The following is a 22,118-nucleotide window of genomic DNA, read 5'->3' on the forward strand; positions in this document are numbered from 1 at the left end:
CATTAAGTGGTTATTTGGGATAGCATGACTTTATAACTGACGACACGGATGCCTGATAGCGTTGATTTAATACATTTTTAATTCACATTACACACTACTTTGGTAATATATGTTTTAAGTAAATTTATTAAAAGTTAACTTTTACACCTTGTTGGTGTGCATTTAAGTGAATCCTTTAGGGGGCACATCCATTTTGTGTTTCCCCTTCCCCTTTTTCTGATTCACTTTTCAGTTCACAGTTTGCACCCATCATTTGATTACCTTATTTATGTACTTAATTACTTCATTCAATTAGTATGGTCCTGTGATCACACCCTACCCTTCTGTTGTTTCTTTAAGATGGCGGTGCCCTGCAAAGGAAGCCGCCAGCGACACGATCGCCATCGCAACCTTCCCGGCACCTGCTCTGTGCCTCAGCTCCCACCCACAGCCCTCCCCATACTCTGTTGTCGGACACAGCTGCAGCGGCAGGTAAGGGAATGAAGGGAAACCCGGGGGAAACCAATGGGTTCAAGGGGAGCCCAGAGGGAGACCCATGCTATACACCTCTGCACACATCTTACACAAAGATACGCCCTTTCCTCTGTTGCTCAACTGCTAAAACTCTGACAGACCCTCATTCTCTCCCGTCTTGATTACTGTAACCTCCTGCTGTCCGGCCTTCCTACCTCTCACCTGTCTCCCCTATAATCTATCCTAACTGCTGCTGCCAGAATCACTCTACTTTTTCCTAAATTTGTCTCAGCGTCTCCCCTGCTGAAATCACTCTCCTGGCTTCCCATCAAATCCCGTATCACACACAATTCTCCTCCTCACTTTTAAAGCTTTACACTCTTCTGCTCCTCCTTAGGGCTGGGGACCACTGCGCCCGGCGGCCGCGCGAGGGTTCCCCACCAGCAGGGGAATCCTTCCGATCTGGTCCCATTCCCCCCTCGCTGCACGGCTCACTACGCAATGTGACGCGTCAGCCGCCAGGGGATGCAAGAAAATTGTGATCCCGAGTGGTGACGCATCACGTAGTGCGCTGATGAGTCAATCAGCGGTGGGGGCGGGAGCTGTCAGACAGCTTCCTACACAAGATAGGGTGTGTATGTGTGTGTGTGTGTGTGTGTGTGTATATGTGAGGAGGGCATTTGTGGGGGAAGGGAGCTGCTTACCTTACAGCAGCCCACAGCAGCTCCCTCCTGTCCGGCAGCCTAAGCCCGTGGAGGGAGGGGGGGAGTAGCGGGTCCCTCAGCTCAAGCCACGCCCCCCTCCAACTCCCACCCCGGCTCCCTATAGACCGCATATCGCGGTCTGTCTGTCAGCGCGCCGCCTGTCTGCAGTGCGGGCGCGCTGACTGAGGGAGCGGGGCCTTAGCCTTACATTTCAGCCCTAATTTCACGCTATACACCATCCAAACTTTTGCGTTCTGCTAAGGATGTCTTCTTTCTACCCCTTTCGTATCTAAAGTCCTCTCCTGCCTTAAACCTTTCTCACTGACTGCCCCACGCCTCTGGAATGCCCTTCCCCACAGTATCCGACTAGCACCCTCTCTATCCACCTTTTTTTTGTTTCAAATTTTTTTTATTAGGCATTTATAACATTTCACATTATTACAGATATTTACAGTACGTCGGCCTAATACAAGTTTTTTCCACTTTTTAACTGGAGAGGGGGGAGAAAGTCTCAACGTCCCCCTGACCCTCCTGGGTCTGCCGGGGTGGCGTGAGTATGGAAACAGAGAGGGGGGAGAAGGGGGAAGAGAGAGTGGGGGGGGGGGTTTGGGGGGAGAAGGGGGGGTAGGTAAGGGAGATTGTTCCCCCTTTCCTCGGCATACGCAGCTCGGGCAATGTCATGTGGCGTTTCGGCTCATAAGAGCCATGTGGGTTAGCCATGGCTCCCATATGTCATTAAAGGAGGAACAGGACCGCTTTAGAAAAGCTGAGAGTCTCTCCATCTCCATCACCTCCTGCACTCTTTCTCTCTATCCACCTTTAAGACCCACCTGCTTAAGGAAGCATATGAGTAACTCCATGGCTGATAATTTACACCTCATACATAAACCTTGGCCCCTTGCAGACACACTTACCAGAACGCCCTCCTACTGTCTCTGTACGTTCTTCCTACCAACTAGATTGTAAGCTCTTTGGAGCAGGGACTCCTTTTCCTAAATGTTACTTTTATGTCTGAAGCACTTCCCAGTTTGTTTAATTTGTTATTTATATGATTGTCACGTGTATTAGTGCTGTGAAGCACTATGTATACTAATGGCGCTATATAAAGACATAGATACAAACCCTGTGTAAACACTTGGGTGACAAAGTTTTCTTTCTGAGAAACATTTTATCCACTCTGCACATGGGAAAGGTTTCTCCCCTGTATAAATGCTTTTGTGTCTGAAGTGTGTCCTCCTTTTACAGAATTGATTGATTATGATGTAATCCCCTTTTATGAATTGTTTGGTGTGTATTGAGGTGCCTCTCAGTGCTGAAATGTTTCCCAAATTCTGTACAATTAAAAAGTTGCTCCCTTGTGTAAATCTGCTGGTGTAACAAGATTATTTCCCCTGTGTGAATCATGTGGTTTGTGAGGTCATTCATCCAAGAAATGTTTTTCCTATACTCTGTCCATGTGAAAGGCCTCTCCCTGCATGAATTTGTTGGTGTTGTACTGAATTGTTTCCAACACCCTGAACTAGGGTTAGACAATAACAAAAATACTTCCCACCATAAGAGTATTAAGTAATTTATCGTGATAACAATATTCAGTAATATATTAACACCCAATAGAAAGCAAAAAAGCAAAAGTCCTCAAAATGTTCCAGGTCATTTATTGTGAAACATTTCTTATACAAATCCATTTCCTTTTTAATAGAATATAAAAAAGCAAATACATTTTACTATATTTTAATTTTAAGAATAAAAAATGTTTTCAATGAAAATGTTACACTAACTACACCCACACTAAAGACCCCTTTCTTCACCGTTTTATTTTTATGTATTTATAAAATGTGTTACCAGGAAGTAATACATTGAGTTACCTCTCGTTTTCACGTATGTCTTGGGCATAGAGATAAGATGACAAATAATACATGGTTACTGTAAGAGGGACTTAACCCTGTTAAGAAATGTGCCTCTAATCCAGCAGTGTGCTGGTTATTTGCACACCTGCAATCAACCAACTCCACCTGCCTAATCAGAACTCTGTCATAAAAAGCCTGTTCTGAGACACTGGAGGAGGATTCCTCAGCTCACATTTGGAGCTGACCAAGGAGAGAGACTGGAGGATTTCCTTAGTGGACACTGGACTGACCAGAGGACAGATGTCTTGAGCTGACAGCAAGACAAAGGGGAGCAGACTATACCTGGACAGATATTGCCTTGGCACACAAAAGGTGCTGACCCAGGAGAGCAGAGAGGCTTCCCCTACAGCTACAAGAAACAGATACAACTTTCTTATGGGACTGTTATATATCTGTATATATGTTTATATATTTGGGGCTGGTACAGTAAATAGCTTAGCTAACCACCCAGAGAGGGCTGGACTACATGTGTAGATATTCTCCAAACCAGAGCAGGTTTTTCTTTGGCTTATTTTGAATGTTCTGCTGTGTTAAAGGGACAGCCGCAATAAAGCCTAATTTTAGTTTCACTTTAACTGGTCTCCATTGCGTACCTCTGCACATGTCTCTTACAGTTACATAAGTGAACAGGGTATACATTATATTCAAGACATTGCATGCACAGTTAAAAATAATATATATTATATGTGTATGTAACAGTTACAGACCAGATTAAAATGCGAGACAGCCTTAGTTTTGAAAGAACTTAAACTGGTGGTGGATGCGAGAGTCTCCAGTGGGCTGTTCCAGATTAGGGGTGCATGGTAAGAAAATGTACAATTACCCCCTCGACCCCCCTTCTCCTGTACACATTAATAGGGCATGGGGAGGAGTGGGTTAATGGGCATGGTGAAGGAGGGGGTCAAGAGGCACGGGTGAGAGCCAAGAGAAATACAGGGGAAAGAAAGGGGTCGAGTCATGGTGGAATGGAAGGGTTAAGAGGCATGGCAGAGGGGAAGTGGTTAATATGGAGGGGTGAGATTACCAGCAGGAGGATTCCTTATAGCTGCAGCATGTGAAAGTCAAGGAGCTCCCAGACTCGCTCCCACTCCACTGTCTCTACCAGACCCACTCTGTCCTCTCTCTGACACAGTCCCTATCCCCACGCCTCTCTGCCAAACCCACCCCCACTCTGCAGCTGCTGATAGGAATGCCATGGTAAGAAGTAATGGCAAGTATTGCGTTACCGTCCATTTTTATTACTGCAGTATTACTATGCTACTGGTATATTGCCCAACCCTACTTTGAACAATCACATGTATTATCTCATGTATGAATCATCATGTGTGTAAGGAAACAGGAGATCAACGTAGGATGGGCTGGATGAAGAGGCTATGCAAAAGCACTCAGCAACTCACCAGGTGGATGAAAGTTAAAAGAAATTTATTAAACTACATAAAACAAAAAAACATAATAAAACAAGAGAAAAGCACTCCTAGTGCGTAAGGAGGCTGATCCTCTGTGAAAAGCTTTTCCCACACTATGTGCATGGAAATGGTTTCTCCCGTGTATGAAATTTGTGGTGTGTGAGGAGGTGGCTCATTTGAGATAAGCTTTTCCCACACTCCGCACATGTGAATCATTTCTCTCCTGTATGAATCCTCTGGTGTCTGAGGAGGTTGCTCTTAACATGTGAATGGTTTCTACCCTGTATGAATCTGCTCATGTTTGAGGAGCTCCGTCTTCAGAAAAAAGCTTTTACTACACTCTGCACATGTGAATGGTTTCTCCCCTGTATGAATCCGCTCATGGTTGAGGAGATCCCTCTTCATAGAAAAGCTTTTACTACACTCTGCACATGTGAATGGTTTCTCCCCTGTATGAATCCGCTCATGGTTGAGGAGTTCTGTCTTCATAGAAAAGCTTTTACTACACTCTGTACATGTGAATGGTTTCTCTCCTGTCTGAGTCATACGGTGTCTGAGGAGATTTTTCTGAGTACTGAATTGTTTCCCACACTCTGTACATGTGAATGGTTTTTCTCCTGTATGAATCATCTGGTGTCTGGGGAGGTCTTTCTTAATACGGAATTGCATCCCACACTGTACATGTGAAGGGTTTCTTCCCTGTATGAATCCGCTCATGGTTGAGGAGTTCTGTCTTCCGAGAAAAGCTTTTACTACACACTGCACACATGAATCGTTTCTCTCCAGTATGAGACATCTGGTGTCTGAGGAGGTGGCTCTTAGTACTGAATTGTTTCCCACACTCTGTACATGTGAATCATTTCTCTCCTGTATGAGACATCTGGTGTGAGAGGAAGTTTCTCTTAGAACTGAATTGTTTCCCACACTCTGTACATGTGAATCATTTCTCTCCTGTATGAGACATCTGGTGTGAGAGGAAGTTTCTCTTAGAACTAAATTGTTTCCCACACTCTGCACATGTGAATGGTTTCTTCCCTGTATGAATCCGCTCATGGTTGAGGAGGTACTTCTTCAGATAAAAGCTTTTACTACACTCTGCACATGTGAATGGTTTCTCCCCTGTATGAGTCATATGGTGTGTGAGAAGGCTGCTCTTAATACGGAATTGTTCCCCACACTCTGCACATGTGAATGGTTTCTCCCCTGTATGAATCCGCTCATGGTTGAGGAGATCCCTCTTCATAGAAAAGCTTTTACTACACTCTGCACATGTGAATGGTTTCTCCCCTGTATGAATCCGCTCATGGTTGAGGAGTTCTGTCTTCATAGAAAAGCTTTTACTACACTCTGCACATGTGAATGGTTTCTCTCCTGTATGAGTCATATGGTGTCTGAGGAGACGGCTCTTAATACTAAATTGTTTCCCACACTCTGCACATGTGAATGGTTTTTCTCCTGTATGAATCCTCTGGTGCATGAGGAGACTGCTCTTAACTGTGAATTGTTTCCCACACTCTGAACATGTGAATGGTTTTTCTCCTGTATGAGTCATCTGGTGTCTGAGGAAGTTTTTCTTAATACTGAATTGTTTCCCACACTCTGCACATGTGAATGGTTTCTCCCCTTTATGAATCCACTCATGGTTGAGAAGCTCCGTCTTCAGAGAAAAACTTTTACTACACCCTGTACATGTGAATGGTTTCTCCCCGGTATGAGTCCTCTGGTGTCTGATTAGGTTTTTCTTCATACTGAATTGTTTCCCACACTCTGCACATGTGAATGGTTTCTCCCCGGTATGAATCCACTCATGGTTGAGGAGCTCCGTCTTCAGAGAAAAGCTTTTACTACACTCTGTACATGTGAATGGTTTCTCCCCAGTATGAGTCCTCTGGTGAATGAGGAGGTATTTCTTACTACTGAATTGTTTCCCACACTCTGCACATGTGAAGGGTTTCTCCCCTGTATGAATCCGCTCATGGTTGAGGAGCGCTGTCTTCCGAGAAAAGCTTTTACTACACTCTGTACATGTGAATGGTTTCTCTCCTGTATGAGTCATCTGGTGTCCGAGGAGGGTTTTCTTACTACTGAATTGTTTCCCACACTCTGCACATGTGAAGGGTTTCTCCCCTGTATGAATCCGCTCATGGTTGAGAAGATCAGTCTTCAGAGAAAAGCTTTTACTACACTCTGCACATGTGAATGGTTTCTCTCCTGTATGAATCATCTGGTGATTGAAGAGGTTCCTCTTACTACTCAACTGTTTCTCACACACTGTACAAGTAAAATGATTTACTGCTTTCTGAATCATCTGGTGTGAAAGAAGTTTCCCTTTCAGTGAGAAACCACTCCCACCATCTGTACATGTGAAGGTTTGCTCCTTAGCGGGGACACAAAGGTGTTTGAGCAGGTCCCTGTCCAGTGAGAAGCTTTTTCCACACTGACAACAGAGAAAAGGCTGAGCACCACGGCTTCGTCTTAAATCTCTCTCATACCTTTTGGTGGACCCATATTTAGAGTCCTTCTCTGCTGTGTGCTGTACAAGGTCTGTAAATTCACCATCACGTGGCACTGGTTCCTTGCACGTGTCTAAAACGTGGCAGGAATAATTGTTTTTTGTCACATCTGGGCTGCGAGGAGTCAGACAGCTTCTGGATGTATCAGAGCTCAAGTTATTTTTCTCATTCAGGCCGATCTCTAACAGAAGTAAACAAAAAAGACAGAACAAATGTTTTCAATCTGTAAATCAAATTACTGAACGCAAATTACAAATACAAAACACTGAAGAATTTATTTCACCAATACTTAATTAACAAAATATTCTCTTCACCCAGGGTTTAACAATTGTGGTTGTTCCCGAAGACCTGAAATGTATTTGTAGCAGCTCTCACAGTGATATCATTGATACATATATAACTTGTATATATTACTGTATGCATTATTTAAGGGTGAATGTACATCCTCCAAATAATTAACACTGAAAATGTCTTTGAGAAGTAAAGTTAAGGAATTCCTGGTCTATCATATTTCTGCTTTAATAATATCAACTAAACCAGACAGCAACCGATAGTGTAAAGATACTGTAGACGCCCATGTATGTATATATTTAAATAAGGTCCGTAGTGTACTCAGCTCTTTACAGCAGAAACAATACAGTACAGGGAATTATAATACAATAAGTGCAACAAACAAAATCAGACAATAGGAACGGAAATCCCTGCCCTGGACAGCTTACAATCTAAGTGATGAAGCGTCTTTACTGCCCATGTAGGCTTCTGCCGTAAGACACACAAACTATAAACTGCTCCCTTTTAGGGGACCTGACATCCAACCCTAGAAAAATTGTAGAGGAATTTAAATGTTTCTACGAAACATTGTATGGCAGAAACAAGGTCACCCCCAATCAGAAAAATACAGAGCTACTCAAATTATTTCTGCAGGAAGCAAAGCTACCAAGGTTGGGCAGGGATGTGAGAGAGGTATTACAGAAGGACTTCACACTAGAAGAAGTGGCGGAGGTAATTAAGACACTTAAACCAGCAAATGCGCGTGGACCAGATGGGTTCTCTAATTTATACTACAAGAAATATCTGAAATTGCTAGCTCCCCATCTGTTATAACTCTTTAAAGAAATTCTAGCAGGGGCCTCCTTCCCAACACAAATGTTACAGGCTTCAATCTCCCTGATCCATAAACCTGGTAAGGACCCGGCAGACTGCAAGGGCTACCGGCCCATTTCACTGATCAATTCAGATGTTAAAATCTTTTCCAAACTTATAGCAAACAGGATGGGTAGCGTCCTTCCTGGGTTGGTCCACTCGGATCAGGTAGGGTTTATCGAAGGCAGGCAGGCAGGCGGCGGACAATACCAGGAGGATTATAGATTTGATTGATCTGGCCAAACAAAAAAACATCCAGTCCATGGTATTAAGTCTAGACGCAGAAAAAGCCTTTGATAGGATAGACTGGCCCTATTTGAAAGAGACATTGAAGGCATTTAGTTTCGAGGGACGTCTGTTAAATGCCATATTAGCTTTGTATGAGGGCCCGACGGCAAGGGTGCGGCATCCCGTTGGAACAGTTTAGCATCCGTAGCGGAACGAGGCCGGGATGTCCGTTGTCCCCCTTGCTGTTCGCCCTCTGTATTGAGCCATTAGCAGCGCACATTAGACGAAGCCCGGATATAGCAGGAATAACAGTTGGAGAGCAGACACATAAGGTGGCACTGTACGCCGATGATGTGATTTGAACACTGTCAAGACCCCTCACATCTCTCCCAAACACCTTTGCGATCCTATAAAGTTCAATCAAATATTGGGTTTCAAAATTAATCAGACAAAATCAGAAGCTCTCAATATAAACTTACCCAAAGAATTGGAAAAATTAATAGAAATATACTTTAATTTTAAATGGCAAGCCTCCGCTTTCAAATACTTAGGGGTATATCTCACCAGGGATTACAAAACGTTATACAAAGCAAACTACCCAAAAATGATTAAGACATTGGGGGAGGATCTCAGGACATGGATGAGGGGCGGCATATCATGGATTGGCAGGATGCATAGTGTGAAAATGAACCTCCTCCCAAAGATGTTATATCTTTACCAGAGCCTGCCAATACCTTTAGTGATCTCCGACATTCTCTCCCTACAGTCTAACATTATGAAATTCATTTGGAATAAAAAAAGCCCACGAATTGTAAAAGGTATTTGAAGAGGCCTACTTCAAAAGGGGGACTGGCGGTACCTTGCTTGTTAGCTTATTATAAAGCGGCACAATTAAGCCAAATTATCCAGTGGCACGCAGATCCGAACAAGCGGCGGTGGGTGGAACTAGAGAAACACTGCGGTGTCCCGGTTGAGCTGCATAATCTGATTTGGCTCCCTAAGTGAAGCTCCAACAAAATGGAGCTCCAGGCCATGGCCAATTCCTTGAAGGTCTGGGAGGCTACTAAAATTAGCTGTAACCTCACTTCCAAACACTCCCTAATGACTCCGATAATCGGCAACACAGACTTCGCTCCAGAAATGAATAGCGGTAATTTGTTAATTTGGGCACAGGCAGGTATCACAAGATTAAAGGATCTGGAGGGGAGGATACATATAAAAACCTTTGAGCAAATTAAATCCACAAAGGATATCCCAAACAAGGAATTCTTTAGATACCTCCAGATCAGAGATTTTTATAACAAATTCCCAATTAGACCAGCAACAACAAATTTTGAGCAGCTGTGTTCTAGAGCTACGGACACGTGGGGACTCACATCTAGAATGTACAGGGAAGTGATCTGTCCTGAGACTCCGAGGACCACAAGACCCAGTTACATGAGACAGTGGGAGACAGATTTAGGGGAGACATTAGAGGACGAGGACTGGGGCGGGATCCTGCAGGCAGCAGCGAAAAGTTCAATTTGCACCACGTTAAAGGAAAACACATATAAAATCCTAATGCGTTGGTACTATACCCCAGTAAAATTATTTAAATTTGTCAAAGGATACTCCCCGCTCTGCCCAAAGCAGTGCGGGGAGATAGCAGATCTACAACACATTCTGTGGTCTTGCACGAAGGTGGCCCCGATTTGGGAACAAATTAGAGATTGGATACAGAGGATACTCGGTTTGGAGATCCCCCTGGACCCGTGGTTGTTCCTATTGGGCAGACAGATCCAGGGTCTGTCAAATGCGTCGCACAAATTAATCGCGCACTTTGCAACAGCCACCAGGTGTGAGAAAGCAGCACTGTGGAAACAATCGGATTTACCAGTAATACCCAAGATTAGAAACAGAATTTGGCACGTCTGCCGGATGGAAAAGTTGACGAGGTTGGTCAACGACACCGGCCCAAATTTCCTAAAAGTCTGGACGCCTTGGCTTGTCCAGACAGACATCCCGGGGATAAGCATATCCGCAATTCTACAATGATAGATACAGGTGCGTTCTCCTTTGACAACGCAGGGTCCACGACCACATAGAGACGGACGGTTAGAGTAGATGATAGAGAAGAGCCCGGTTAGTAGGGAAGAAGCCAGGAGTTCGAAAAGACGGATGCAACGGCAGCGGCACCCTATTCTCCCCCCCTCCCCCTCCTATCCCTTCTTCCCTGTCTGGGTTGTGTCTCGTCCGTTTGGTGAGTCATGTTTGTGGAATGTATGTTACCCTCAGTTGATGTCATATTCATGTTACGTGTTGTTAAAAGATACGGGTTACAGTTGATTCCTGGAACGCTTGCGCGAGCCCACAAACAAGACCTGACCCCGGGACTGAGGTGGGAAGGACTGTGCCACACACACACAGTAACGGAGGCGAGCCCAGAAGGTGGTTTGTAGCGTTGCTGGGTCTGGGTATGTAGAAAGGGTTAATCCAATACTTGCCGGGGTCCGTGGGTTGGAGAGATACACGTAGTTGGTGTCCGTAAGCCTGTGGTCTGGGGTTGGAGAGGTACTCGTCGTCGTTATCCGTAAGCCAGAGGTCAGGAGCCAGAGAGTATCCAAAAGTAAAGCCAGGTCGGTACACGAGAGGTTAACTGCAGAGAACAAGACAAGACTGGGCTGGACAAGACAGGCACACGCAAAGGCTACATAAGGTTATGTTCAGCAAGGTATGACAGGAAGAGGAAGCTTCTTATAGGAGACAGGAACCAGTAGGAGAGGAGGCGGAGTGGGGGCGGAGCCTCTGCAGATGCAAAGGATAGGCTGCAAGAGACAAGGGCTCACAGCAATCTTGACTCGCAGCTGGGGCTCGTTGCGCGACGTCACGCGTGCACGCCGCGCGCAGCGGAGGTGCGGCGTGACTGAGGGGGCGGAGCTAAGGTCTGTGACCTGGTAGAAGAGGCGCGGGTGCGCACGCGCTCTGTAAACAGAGCGGGAGTGCGCGCACCAGCGGGGGGCAGATCGGAGGCAGCAGCCGCTGCGGTACTATTACGTAAAGAGGAGGAACCGCGCCGCAAGGAACGCAATCCCCGAATCCTCACAATTCCTGAGATAATTGTTGGTGATATGTATGCATGGAAAACCCAATAAAAGTAAAGTTGAAAAAAAAATAAAAAAATGCTCCCTTTTGTGTCATATTGTCAGTCAAAAATACTATTCATATAATTTCCCAAGCACGCGGCCTTGGTGTAATATTTGACTCCTCTCTTTCCTTCTCCTCTCACATTCAAAACAAAGAAAAAAAGGACCACTGCAGAAAAGAAGAACTGGAGGCAAAAAAAGAAAAATAATAAAAGATTTATTGAGACACACAGCCTAAGTCAAAAGAGAAACCTCTAACGCGTTTCTCGCCATGGGCGCTTTATCAAAAAGTGGTTTCCTGAGTCTAGAGTGTCATGTTATAGGTACTCCCCACCGGAAACACTGCCTACCTGTATCCGAGGTAAAAAAGTCCCATGTGAACAAAACAGTCCGCGGAAAATGTAACCACGGAAAGAAGGCAGTATAACTGTGGGGGAGAAATCCAGCAAAAGGACACAATAAAGAATAGAATAACAAAAAAAGTAAATAGACTCAAAGACAATACAAATTAAATGAAAAAGCATAACATTTAAAAGTTGATAGGACGTGGAGAGAATAACATTCTTAGATTAATTAAATTAGCTGTAACACCAAATATTGCAGGCACCTTTCAATTTACACTGTTAAATTGCCCCCCAAGCCCACCCTCTTTTGAAATTCTAGTTGGCAAAATCTGCCTCCCCTTTTCTAAGCCCATCTTGCTCGCTGGCATCTACCGCCCCCCTAAAGCCCCTCTACAATCCCTGACTGATATCACCCAGTTTCTTGGCTCCATTTCCTCTCTGAATGAGAAGAGTGAGCTGCTAGTTCTTGGGGATTTCAACTTCAATTGGCTTGACCCTAAAAACCACAAAATCTAGATACAACTCAAGTCACTTAACCTATCACAACTCATTTCCCAACCCACACGGACAAACCTGAAATCGCATAACCATTCCTTGCTAGACTGGATTCTTTCTTCAAACCCCAGCAGAATCAAATCCTCTGGCATCCTTCCTGACATTTTCAGTGACCATGCAATAGTGTACTGTGTAAGGAAAATTAAACCGCCCCATTCAAGCCCTAAAGTTCTCCTCTCTAGTACATTTAAAAACTTACCAACTGCCCATGGCACAGAATCGATTTAATTCCCGACCCTGATTCTGCGCTCGACTATTTCCAAACAGAGTTCTTAAAACTCTGCGATACCCATGCTCCACTACGCAAAATAAGGGTACAGGGGGCCCACCTTCCATGGGTTACAACTGACCTTATTGCACTCTACCAGCTCATGGATACCTTGTGGAAAAGATACAAAGTAACTGGCACTACCAAGGATCTCAATCACTACAGATGCCTGCGGAACATGTGCACAAGGGAAACAAGGCACGCAAAAGCACAATATTACTCTGACAATCTCCACCAAAATACATCAAACCCAGCTAACTTCTGGAAGGTTATCAACAATATATTCCAGCCTCCAAACCATCAACAACCAAGTAATATCACTAAGGGGGATATTACTCTCACAAACCCCACCGACATTGCAAATGCATTCAATGATTACTTTGTGGGGTGTGCTACTAACTTATTAGCGAAACGCAGCCCAAACCACAAACCTGAATTTCATCCTGAGAGTACGCACATAGCCCCACCCCCTCCCAACACTGCCCACAATTTTCAATTTGGCCCAGTATCTGAAGAGGAGATTACACAAGCGCTCCTCAAACTAAAACTAAGCAGCCAATGCGGACCTGACTTACTACAATATAGGTTCCTACGACTTGGTGCCCCAGCCATTGCCAAACCAATTGCTTCCATAGTCAACGCTATCCTGTCTGCAGGCCATATCCCTAAGACCTGGAAAACTGCCAGAGTTGTCCCAATCTTCAAAAGTGGGGACAAAAACACTGTCTCAAACTACAGGCCAATCTCACTTCTCCCAATTCTATCCAAAGTCATGGAAAAATGTGCCCACTCCCAATTAAGCGATTACTATACCAAGACAAATTTCCCTAGCCAATTCCAATCTGGCTTTTGTCCCAAACACTCCACCGTAACTATCCTGCTAAAAGTTTGCAATGAAATCCAGTGTGGAATGGAACGGGGACAACTCACTGGTGCAGTATTCCTAGATTTTGCAAAGGCTTTTGATAGAGTTGATCATGCTATCCTGCTTAAACTCCAGAACTCTGGAATAGGGAAGCATGCTTTAAACTGGTGTCAGTCCTACCTATCTGGAAGACCGCAACATGTGTCCATCTCAGGCTCTAACTCCAACCCCCTGGATATCACCTGTGGTGTCCCGCAAGGCTCTGTTCTGGGGCCCCTACTCTCAGTGTTCATTAATGATCTTCCCACAGCTTGTAAGGAAGCCTCAATACACATGTATGCAGATGACACAATCCTATATGCACAGAGCCATAGCCTCTTTGACCTTCAACACATACTTCAGTCTGACTTTTTGAGACTCGAAAAATGGATTTCCCAAAACAAACTGTTTTTAAACACTGACAAGACTGTAACAATGGTATTTGGGACCAAGACTAAATTTTTAAAGCTTCCAGCGACTGAGCTCCTGATTAGAACCAACGCTAACACCACCCTAACCCCTGTCACTAGTTTTAAATACCTGGGCTTATGGTTTGACTCCCATTTAACATTCGGACTGCACATTGATACCCTGACAACCAAGACCTATGCCAAATTAGGGGTATTTTACAGGAACAAATCCTCCCTAAATCTCCTGGTCAGAAAGCGTATCGCACAGCAGATGCTAATGCCAATTATTGACTATGGAGACATAGTATATGGCTCGGCACCTCAAACCCACCTTAGCAAACTTGACACCCTCTACAATTCAATTTGTCGTTTCATCTCCAATGCAACTACAACACACATCACTGCGAAGTGCTCAAAGAACTAGAATGGTCATCACTTGAGTCTAGGCGCAAAGTTTACCTTTCCTGTCTTGCCACTAAATTCTTTATGGGCAAGCTACCCAGCTATCTGAACAAGCTCCTCACCCCTACCACATGCAGCACTTATCACCTGAGATTAGACTCCAAAAGACTGTTCATGGTCCCAAGGCTCAACAACGTATCAGGCCGTTCCTCCTTCTCTTACCGAGCACCCTAAAACTGGAACAACCTACCAGAGATTCTCACATCCACCACCAGTTTAAGTTCTTTCAAATTTAAGGCTGTCTCACATTTTAATCTGGTCTGTAACTGTTTCATACGCCCATAATATATATTTTCTTTAACTGTGCATGCAATGTCTTGTATATAATGTATACCCTATTCATTTATGTAACTGTATTTGTAACCATGTATTATTTGTCTTAACTCTGTGCCCAGGACATACTTGAAAACGAGAGGTAACTCTCAATGTATTACTTCCTGGTAAAATATTTTATAAATAAATAATATAATCATGTAATAATATACTTATAATAAATGTAAACTCAACTACCAAGGCAAAGAACAATTTGAATCTTGATAAGGGGAATATACATAATGAATGAGATGTAAATAAATAAACCACATTGCCACAGTAAGGATACAATACTACTCATCAAATGTGACTAGAGAGAGACACATATGTATCTCAATGATAGAAACAAATGTATATGAAACACACAGTATTATATAACCTGAGAATGGGCAAAGGAATAATATAGCTTAAAGAAAATGTTTAGGTCCCATTCTGTATTAATCCCAAAAGGGGATAGAGTATTAAGTGAGTGGATCCAAAACATCTCACGCTGATTAAGCTGTTTAATGCTATCACCCCCTCGTGTAGGAACAGGTATAGATTCAATCCCCTAGTGTAGTGTCAGGTATAGATTCAATCCCCTCGTGTAAAAACAGGTATAGATTCAATCCCCTCATGTAGGAACAGGTATATTTCAATCGCTGAAAAATGAAAGGTGGACAAGTTTCCCAATGTACAATGTGTAAAATGTTTGGAAACTGGGAGCATCTGATTTAGTTTTTTAATAGAACGAATGTGCTCCATAATTCTGACCTTCACTGGTCTGATTGTCCGCACAACGAATCCTCGACCACAACCGCAGGTTAAGTAATAAATCACAAAATTACAATGAATAAGATCTGGAATTGTGTGTGTTTTCTTACTGTGTACAATATCAATAGATTTGATAGGATTGGCATAGCAACAAATACACATTTACCACATTTGGAAAAAAAAAAAAACAGTGTATTAAATTTAATTCATGAACACTGTCTGACCTGGAGGTAAATAACATAGGCGAAAGATAGTTTGCCAAGGATTTAGCCTTTCTAAATGCAATTTTTGGTCCTTGTTCAATTGGCTCCAAGGTCTTCCTCCAAGGTGAGCACTTCCCAATGTTTCTGGATTATTGAGCGGATTTGATCTATGCCGTGTAATAAACAGCGGATTGGACCCTTCGGGAGTTCCCTGGTCTCTCCTTGATTTAAACCCCCTGCCTAGAACCAGTCGAACCATAAGACAGTAACTCAGCATGAGTACAGAGTTTGGCATTCATGTAAGCCTCCTCTATATCCCCTGTTCTGCAGCCCCTGACAGAAAATTTGTTTGCCAATTCGGTGGCCTGTTGATCAAAAGAATCCTCGTTAGAGCAAAGCCGACTTAGGCGGAGGAATTGGCCCTTCGGTAGTCCCCGGATGAGTGACCTGGGGTGATTGCTATCCGCTTTAAGAAAGGTATTTCTGGAATTTTGTTTCCTATAAATGTCAGTCTGTATTTCTCCTGTAAAGTCAATAAATAAAGTGATATCTAAATAATTAATATGGTGTTCATAAGTAAAGTTAAGATTCAACATATTGGAATTAAGTGAATTAATGAAAGTGTCCAGTGAATGTGAATCCCCTTCCCAAATAATAATCAGGTCATCAATATAACGCTTGTAAAATAATGATGTCGAAAATATGTTATGGATGAATGAGCTGAGGGATTTTTCATCTCCGAACTTCAAAAGGCACCTTGCTAAGGTGGTGCCCCAGTGTCTATGAGAAGTCCGGAGTTGAAAAGCCTTAAAGACCCAAGGTGTTAAGGTGGCCAGGATATTTGTAAGTACCAGATACCGGTGTGAAGTATGGGCGCTTCACACTTGGTAGCCAAACCCCAAACTTACTGTCGCCAGGTCAGAGCTTGGGCCTGGTATGCTAAGTAGCTCAGGTGTGAGGTTCGCACATGCCCTGTGCAAACCGGGAAGCAACTTCTGCCCTTTTTGTAAGGTACTGGCAAGTCGGGGATAGGTGGGGAAAACTATTTCCACGAGAGGATTGGGTGTATATGTTAGGTATAGGACCCATAACCCTATAAAAATGCCTGCAGCCCAGTCCCAGTCAGATTCACCTAAGATCAACCAATAAACGTCCAAGGTTTAGCACTTGCGGTTCCGGAGTGTGAGGGGTTAACCTAATCGTAACGAAGATTTGCACCCTCTTCCAGAATTCGTTTGAGCTAAGGATTCCCGAACAAATCCTGTAAGTACATTACGAAATCTTTCCCTTCGGCGAAGATATAGGGGTGGCAAGTTATGTCACTACACGAGGACTGTCGCACGGCTCAAATCGCGCACCCACTTGCATGTGTGCAGGGGTGCCCAGAGACTTTGTTTTCAAGTCATTAGTTCCGTGGAAATTTGATCTCGTTTCCCCTACCCAATAAGTGATTTATCCAGTGTAATTGTGAATATTGTGCGTTTGTCTTAAAAGGAAATAAATTACAATTTATTTTGCTCATCTTGTGTGCTCAGTCCAGAATCCCGGTATTAATTTGTTGGTATGACCTGGTCTACCGTGACACCTTGGCATAGAGTTAAGTTGGCCGAGTGTCTCCAACATGTATCTATTGAATCTGCAGTCCCCTACTGGGACGAAATAAAACAGGCAGAAGTCTGAGTTACGCACTATACTGCTACCTCTTATTCTTGTGTTTTTTCTACATAAACCGTAGAATACTGTTTCGGAAATAGCCCAGACAGACGTCCGTGCTACGCAATTGTGGCGTTTGTCACTTATGGTGGAGAATGTGGGCCGACACTAAAAAGTCTGTGGGTTTGCAAATAAATGTGGGGGTTTAAAATGGCACAGACTCTGTGAGTAAAGTCTTTCCTACTGTGTATGACTACCAGTTCTGCATACAGCATACACAGGGAAAAGTGTGAAAAGTATTGACGCAATAGCACCTCCAGAGGTCAGGGTGAAGAATACATCTGAAAGTGCAAAAATGGAAGAAAAAATTTGTCGTGTCTGACCACACAAAGTGGTGTCCTTTCAGTAATGCGCGTCTGAGTACCCAATGTGTCCCCGCAGAGCAGTATGAGAGGGAGCACGAGAAGGTCCAGAAACTGAAGCAAGAGCTAGAGGAGCAGAGACGCTGCTCCATCCCCAACAGTCAGGATGACCAGGAGAAAGAAACCTGGGAAAGGCAAGCTGATGGGGCCCTAGCAAAGGGATTTGTAGAGGCCCTAGACGTAATGAAGGCAGAGTTCCTAAACGTAATGAGGGATACGTTCGTGCACACTGAGAGCCAGCGCCAGGAAGAGATTGAGGCTCTGAGAGCAGAATTGCGAGATGTACGCAAGGAACAGGATTCTCTCACAAGTGGACTAAACGTATTGAAAAGGGAGAAAAGCATTCAAATTATTCAGAAGCACTGCAAAGCTCTTATCCAAGGAAGGAGGGAAAGAGAAAATTATCGGCGTAAACGCACCACAACTATCATCCTACAGGCTGCCGATAGAGGGATGAAAACTCGTCAGTTTAATCATCTAGTCCTCCCTCACCTGCTATCCTAATTAAGGAACAGGTATTTATGGCACCTAGGTTTGCTGCTTCATTTTCTCACCTGGAGGCACGCTGCTCCCCCGTATCCAGTCGGTGAGGACACCCCCATCATGACTTTCACTGTCCGGAAGAATTGCCGGGACTCTTGGGACGCTGTCCCCATCTATCAGTTAAGCTATGTCTAAAGACTGTGGCTATTATTGCGTATCTAATGACCCTAAATGAGAGGGTATTGTTTAAGCTGGGGAACCAGGTTAGTTAGGGAAGGGTCCCTTGAATTTGTTTTCCCAAATGCGTTTGATTGCATCTATTGATGGTCAGATACCCATAACTCTGCATTTCCAACCTTTATACGTGTTTGAGAGCCATATTGCACTTCTAACTCTGCTGCATGTGGCTTGTTCCAGAACACCCAGCAGGCCTGGTGACTTCCTATGAGAGGCAATGAACCATGAATATTCGCTAAATGTGACCATGCTCCTTGTAACAAGATAACATCCCTTTGTGCAGACAAAGGGGAAAAGGGACTCACCAGAGACAGGAAATGGAACAGTTTCACTCTTTATTGGGGTCAGATGTTCCTCAGCGTTCAGTTCTTCTTTCTCTGACTTAATCTCTAATCTCTCCGGTACAACCACTGGGAAACCTGGCAACAAGAAAAGGGAAATCCATCATGTAAAGCGGATATCTTCTAATAGCATTTTTTTTTAAATGTATTTTATTAATATTCCTTTTTTTCATTAGAACAGGTATCTTATTATTATATGCACGCTTTAATATTATTTCCCAAAATATTTCAGACATTTCAGTTCATTTTTAAACATACTGAATAAAGAAAAGTGAGGATGTAAGGGTACTTACCACAAACAGGAAATGTATCTATTTCTTCCTTTATTGGGGTCAGATGTTCCTCAGTGTCTGTCTCTTCTTTCTCCGACTTAATCTCTAAACTCTCCGGTACATCCACTGGGGAACCTGGCAATAAGAAAAGGAAAATCCATCATGTAAAGCTGGGAGTGGGGGCGCTTCTTGTGATTTCACCTCCTCTGATATTGGTATAATATAATACCTCTAGTAAAGAAATGTATTACTAGCCCTTCTGGCAGAACATTACAGAGGTGAAGATATATTGTCTTCTTACCTGCTGTAAGAAAACAAGATTAGTTTGGGTGTTTGACACGCATAACTGCAAAATAACCAGATATTCCCCCCTTGAAGATTTCAAAGACACCAAAATATCTTCTCAACTCACTAAACAAGCGTGGATCCATGCTGGCAGTGGGCAGTGCTGCTCTGGGGGTGCTGGCAGTGGGCAGTGCTGCTCTGGAGATGCTGGCAGTGGGCAGTGCTGCTCTAGAGGTGCTGGTAGTGGGCAGTGCTGCTCTGGAGGTGCTGGCAGTGAGCAGTGCTGCTCTAGAGGTGCTGGTAGTGGGCAGTGCTGCTCTGGTGGTGCTGACAGTGGGCACAATTTACTTACCAGAGACAGGAAATGGAACAGTTTCACACTTTATTACGATCAGATGTTCCTCAGCGTTCGGTTCTTCTTTCTCTGATTTAATCTCTAATCTCTCCGGTACAACCACTGGGAAACCTGGCAACAAGAAAAGGGAAATCCATCATGTAAAGCTGGGAGTGGGGGCGCTTCTTGTGATATCAGTATACAGAAATACTCCATACTGATTCCTATGGGGGAGGGGTGAAGTGATTGATTTTACTTAATTATTAACCCGTTGAGTGCTGAAGAAGTTTTTACCCCAGAGTGCTGAAAACATTTTAGAGCTACCAATGTTCAAACCTCAATAACAATAATATTCCCAATATAACCTTAGATAAATCATTTTTTTTTCATTAGGACAGGTATCTTATAGTTGTATGCACGCTTTAATATTATTTCCCAAAATATTGTACACATTTCAGTCCATGTTTTAAACATACTGAATAAAGACAAGTGAGGATGTAAGGGTACTTACCACAAACAGGAAAAGCATCTATTTCTTCCTTTATTGGGGTCAGATGTTCCTCAGTGTTCGCCTCTTCCTTCTCTGACTTAATTTCTAACCTCTCCGGTACATCCACTGGGAGACCTGACAACAAGAAAAGGAAAATCATTGTTTTTATTAGAAATGTGTTACTAGCCCTTATGGCAGAAACATGACAGAGGTGAAGATATATTATCTTCTTACCTGCTGGTGGTTCCATAAAAAAATAAGATTAGTTTGGGTGTTTGACTCGCATAACTGCAAAATAATCAGATATTCCCTCCTTGCAGATTTCAAAGACACCACAATATCTCCTCTACTCACTTAATAAGTGTGGATCCATGCTGGGAGCGGGCAGTGCTGCTGTGGAGGTGCTGTCAGTGGGCAGTGCTGCTGTGGAGGTGCTGGCAGAGGGCAGTGGTCCTCTGGGAGGTGCTGTCAGTGGGCAGTGCTGCTGTGGAGGTGCTGTCAGTGGGCAGTGCTGCTCTGGAGGTGCTGGCAGAAGGCAGTGGTCCTCTGGGAGGTGCTGGCAGTGGGCAGTGGTCCTCTGGGAGGTGCTGGCAGTGGTCCTCTGGGAGGTGCTGGTTGTGGGCAGTGGTCCTCTGGGAGGTGCTGGCAGTGGTCCTCTGGATGTGCTGGCAGTGGTCAGTGCTGCTCTGGAGGTGCTGGCAGTGCTGCTCTGGAGGTGCTGGCAGTGGGCAGTGCTGCTCTGGAAGGTGCTGGCAGTGGGCAGTGCTGCTCTGGAGGTGCTGGCAGTGGGCAGTGCTGCTCTGGAGGTACTGGCAGTGAGCAGTACTGCTCTGGAGGTGCTGGCAGTGAGCAGTGCTGCTCTGGAGGTGCTGGCAGTGGGCAGCGCTGCTCTGGAGGTGCAGGCAGTGGGCAGTGCTGCTCTGGAGGTGCTGGCAGTGGGCAGTGCTGCTCTGGAGGTGCTGGCAGTGGGCAGTGCTGTTCTGGAAGTGCTGACCGGAGGTTACTTAATCTATATGTGTTGGGTTTTAGAATGTGCCTGTATATAAAACAGAATTGGAATGATCATTTTTTTGGACAAATATACAGCATTTAGTATCAGCTCTTTCAAACCTAAATCATTAACCCCAAAGGAGTCGGAGAAGACAGGGGCACCAAAAAACACATATGGTCCATTCACAAACAGGAACTTCATTTCAAACACTGCAAAACTTTAATGGCTCAGGATTGTGTCACAATATAACCATCTAGAAAAGTATAAAGAGTCTGAGATTAACAGACAAAAGACCAGTAAAGTCCTCATAGTGTAACATAGTAACATACTGTACAGGTCCATAGTATGAATAAAAAGCAGATACTGTACATGAGTGAGACTTTGATAAATGCTCCCGATACTCTCTCAGGTCCAGCAGTTCTGCTCCATACTGACACAGTCTCACTTTCCTATTTCATACGGTGAGAAGTGGGTAATGCAGAGGAACCAGTGCAGTAACTTCCCTCACCTTACCCCACCATAATAAATAGGGGGGTTTGATCCCTCACACCCTCATTAATTTGTTCCTCGATCACCTCCAGTTTCTCACATTCAGCACATTTGTACCTGGCAGGACATGCTTATATAAAGGAGGGCCTGGGGAAACACTGACATTTTACTCACTGATTATTTATTTTCCCCTGGTCTCTCAATGTCAGCACATGACATGAGGGAATAGGCTCTGCCCATCTGAAGGTAGGACACAGACTTCTGACCTGCTCACACCCTTATAAGCCCGTCCTATTATGACGGGATCACTGCATCCCGACCCAGATAATTTCCACCGGAATAGTTATATTCTGATACTGAACCAAAAGCACTATTCTGTGTGTTATATCTGTGGAACGTATCTACACGTATAATACAAGTATTGTAAACACAAT

At 44.1% G+C, this 22,118-nt stretch overlaps 1 protein-coding gene across 1 annotated transcript; it reads right to left on the reverse strand.

Moving 5' to 3' along the window:
* Positions 1–5,410: 5,410 nt before the first annotated feature.
* On the reverse strand, positions 5,411–21,200 carry LOC142488394 (uncharacterized). The gene is made up of 6 exons (XM_075588874.1): positions 20,559–21,200; positions 20,226–20,339; positions 19,733–19,846; positions 19,117–19,230; positions 18,788–18,901; positions 5,411–7,164 (listed from the first exon to the last, which is right to left on the reverse strand). Exons 1-6 carry the CDS (start codon positions 20,575–20,577, stop codon positions 5,411–5,413), a joined length of 2,229 nt encoding a protein of 742 aa, XP_075444989.1. The 5' UTR covers positions 20,578–21,200.
* Positions 21,201–22,118: the final 918 nt, after the last annotated feature.

This window comes from Ascaphus truei, chromosome 2 (assembly GCF_040206685.1).
Source record: "Ascaphus truei isolate aAscTru1 chromosome 2, aAscTru1.hap1, whole genome shotgun sequence".
NCBI lineage: Eukaryota > Metazoa > Chordata > Amphibia > Anura > Ascaphidae > Ascaphus > Ascaphus truei.

What these genes read in the sequence shown, in the direction of transcription:
- LOC142488394 (XM_075588874.1), bottom strand. An exon ending in AGATACATTTCCTGTTTGTG is followed by an intron (nt 18,902 to 19,116) that starts GTAAGTACCCTT and finishes TCTTGTTGCCAG; the next exon opens with GTTTCCCAGTGGTTGTACCG. An exon ending in TGTTCCATTTCCTGTCTCTG is followed by an intron (nt 7,165 to 18,787) that starts GTGAGTCCCTTT and finishes TACTTCTGTTAG; the next exon opens with AGATCGGCCTGAATGAGAAA.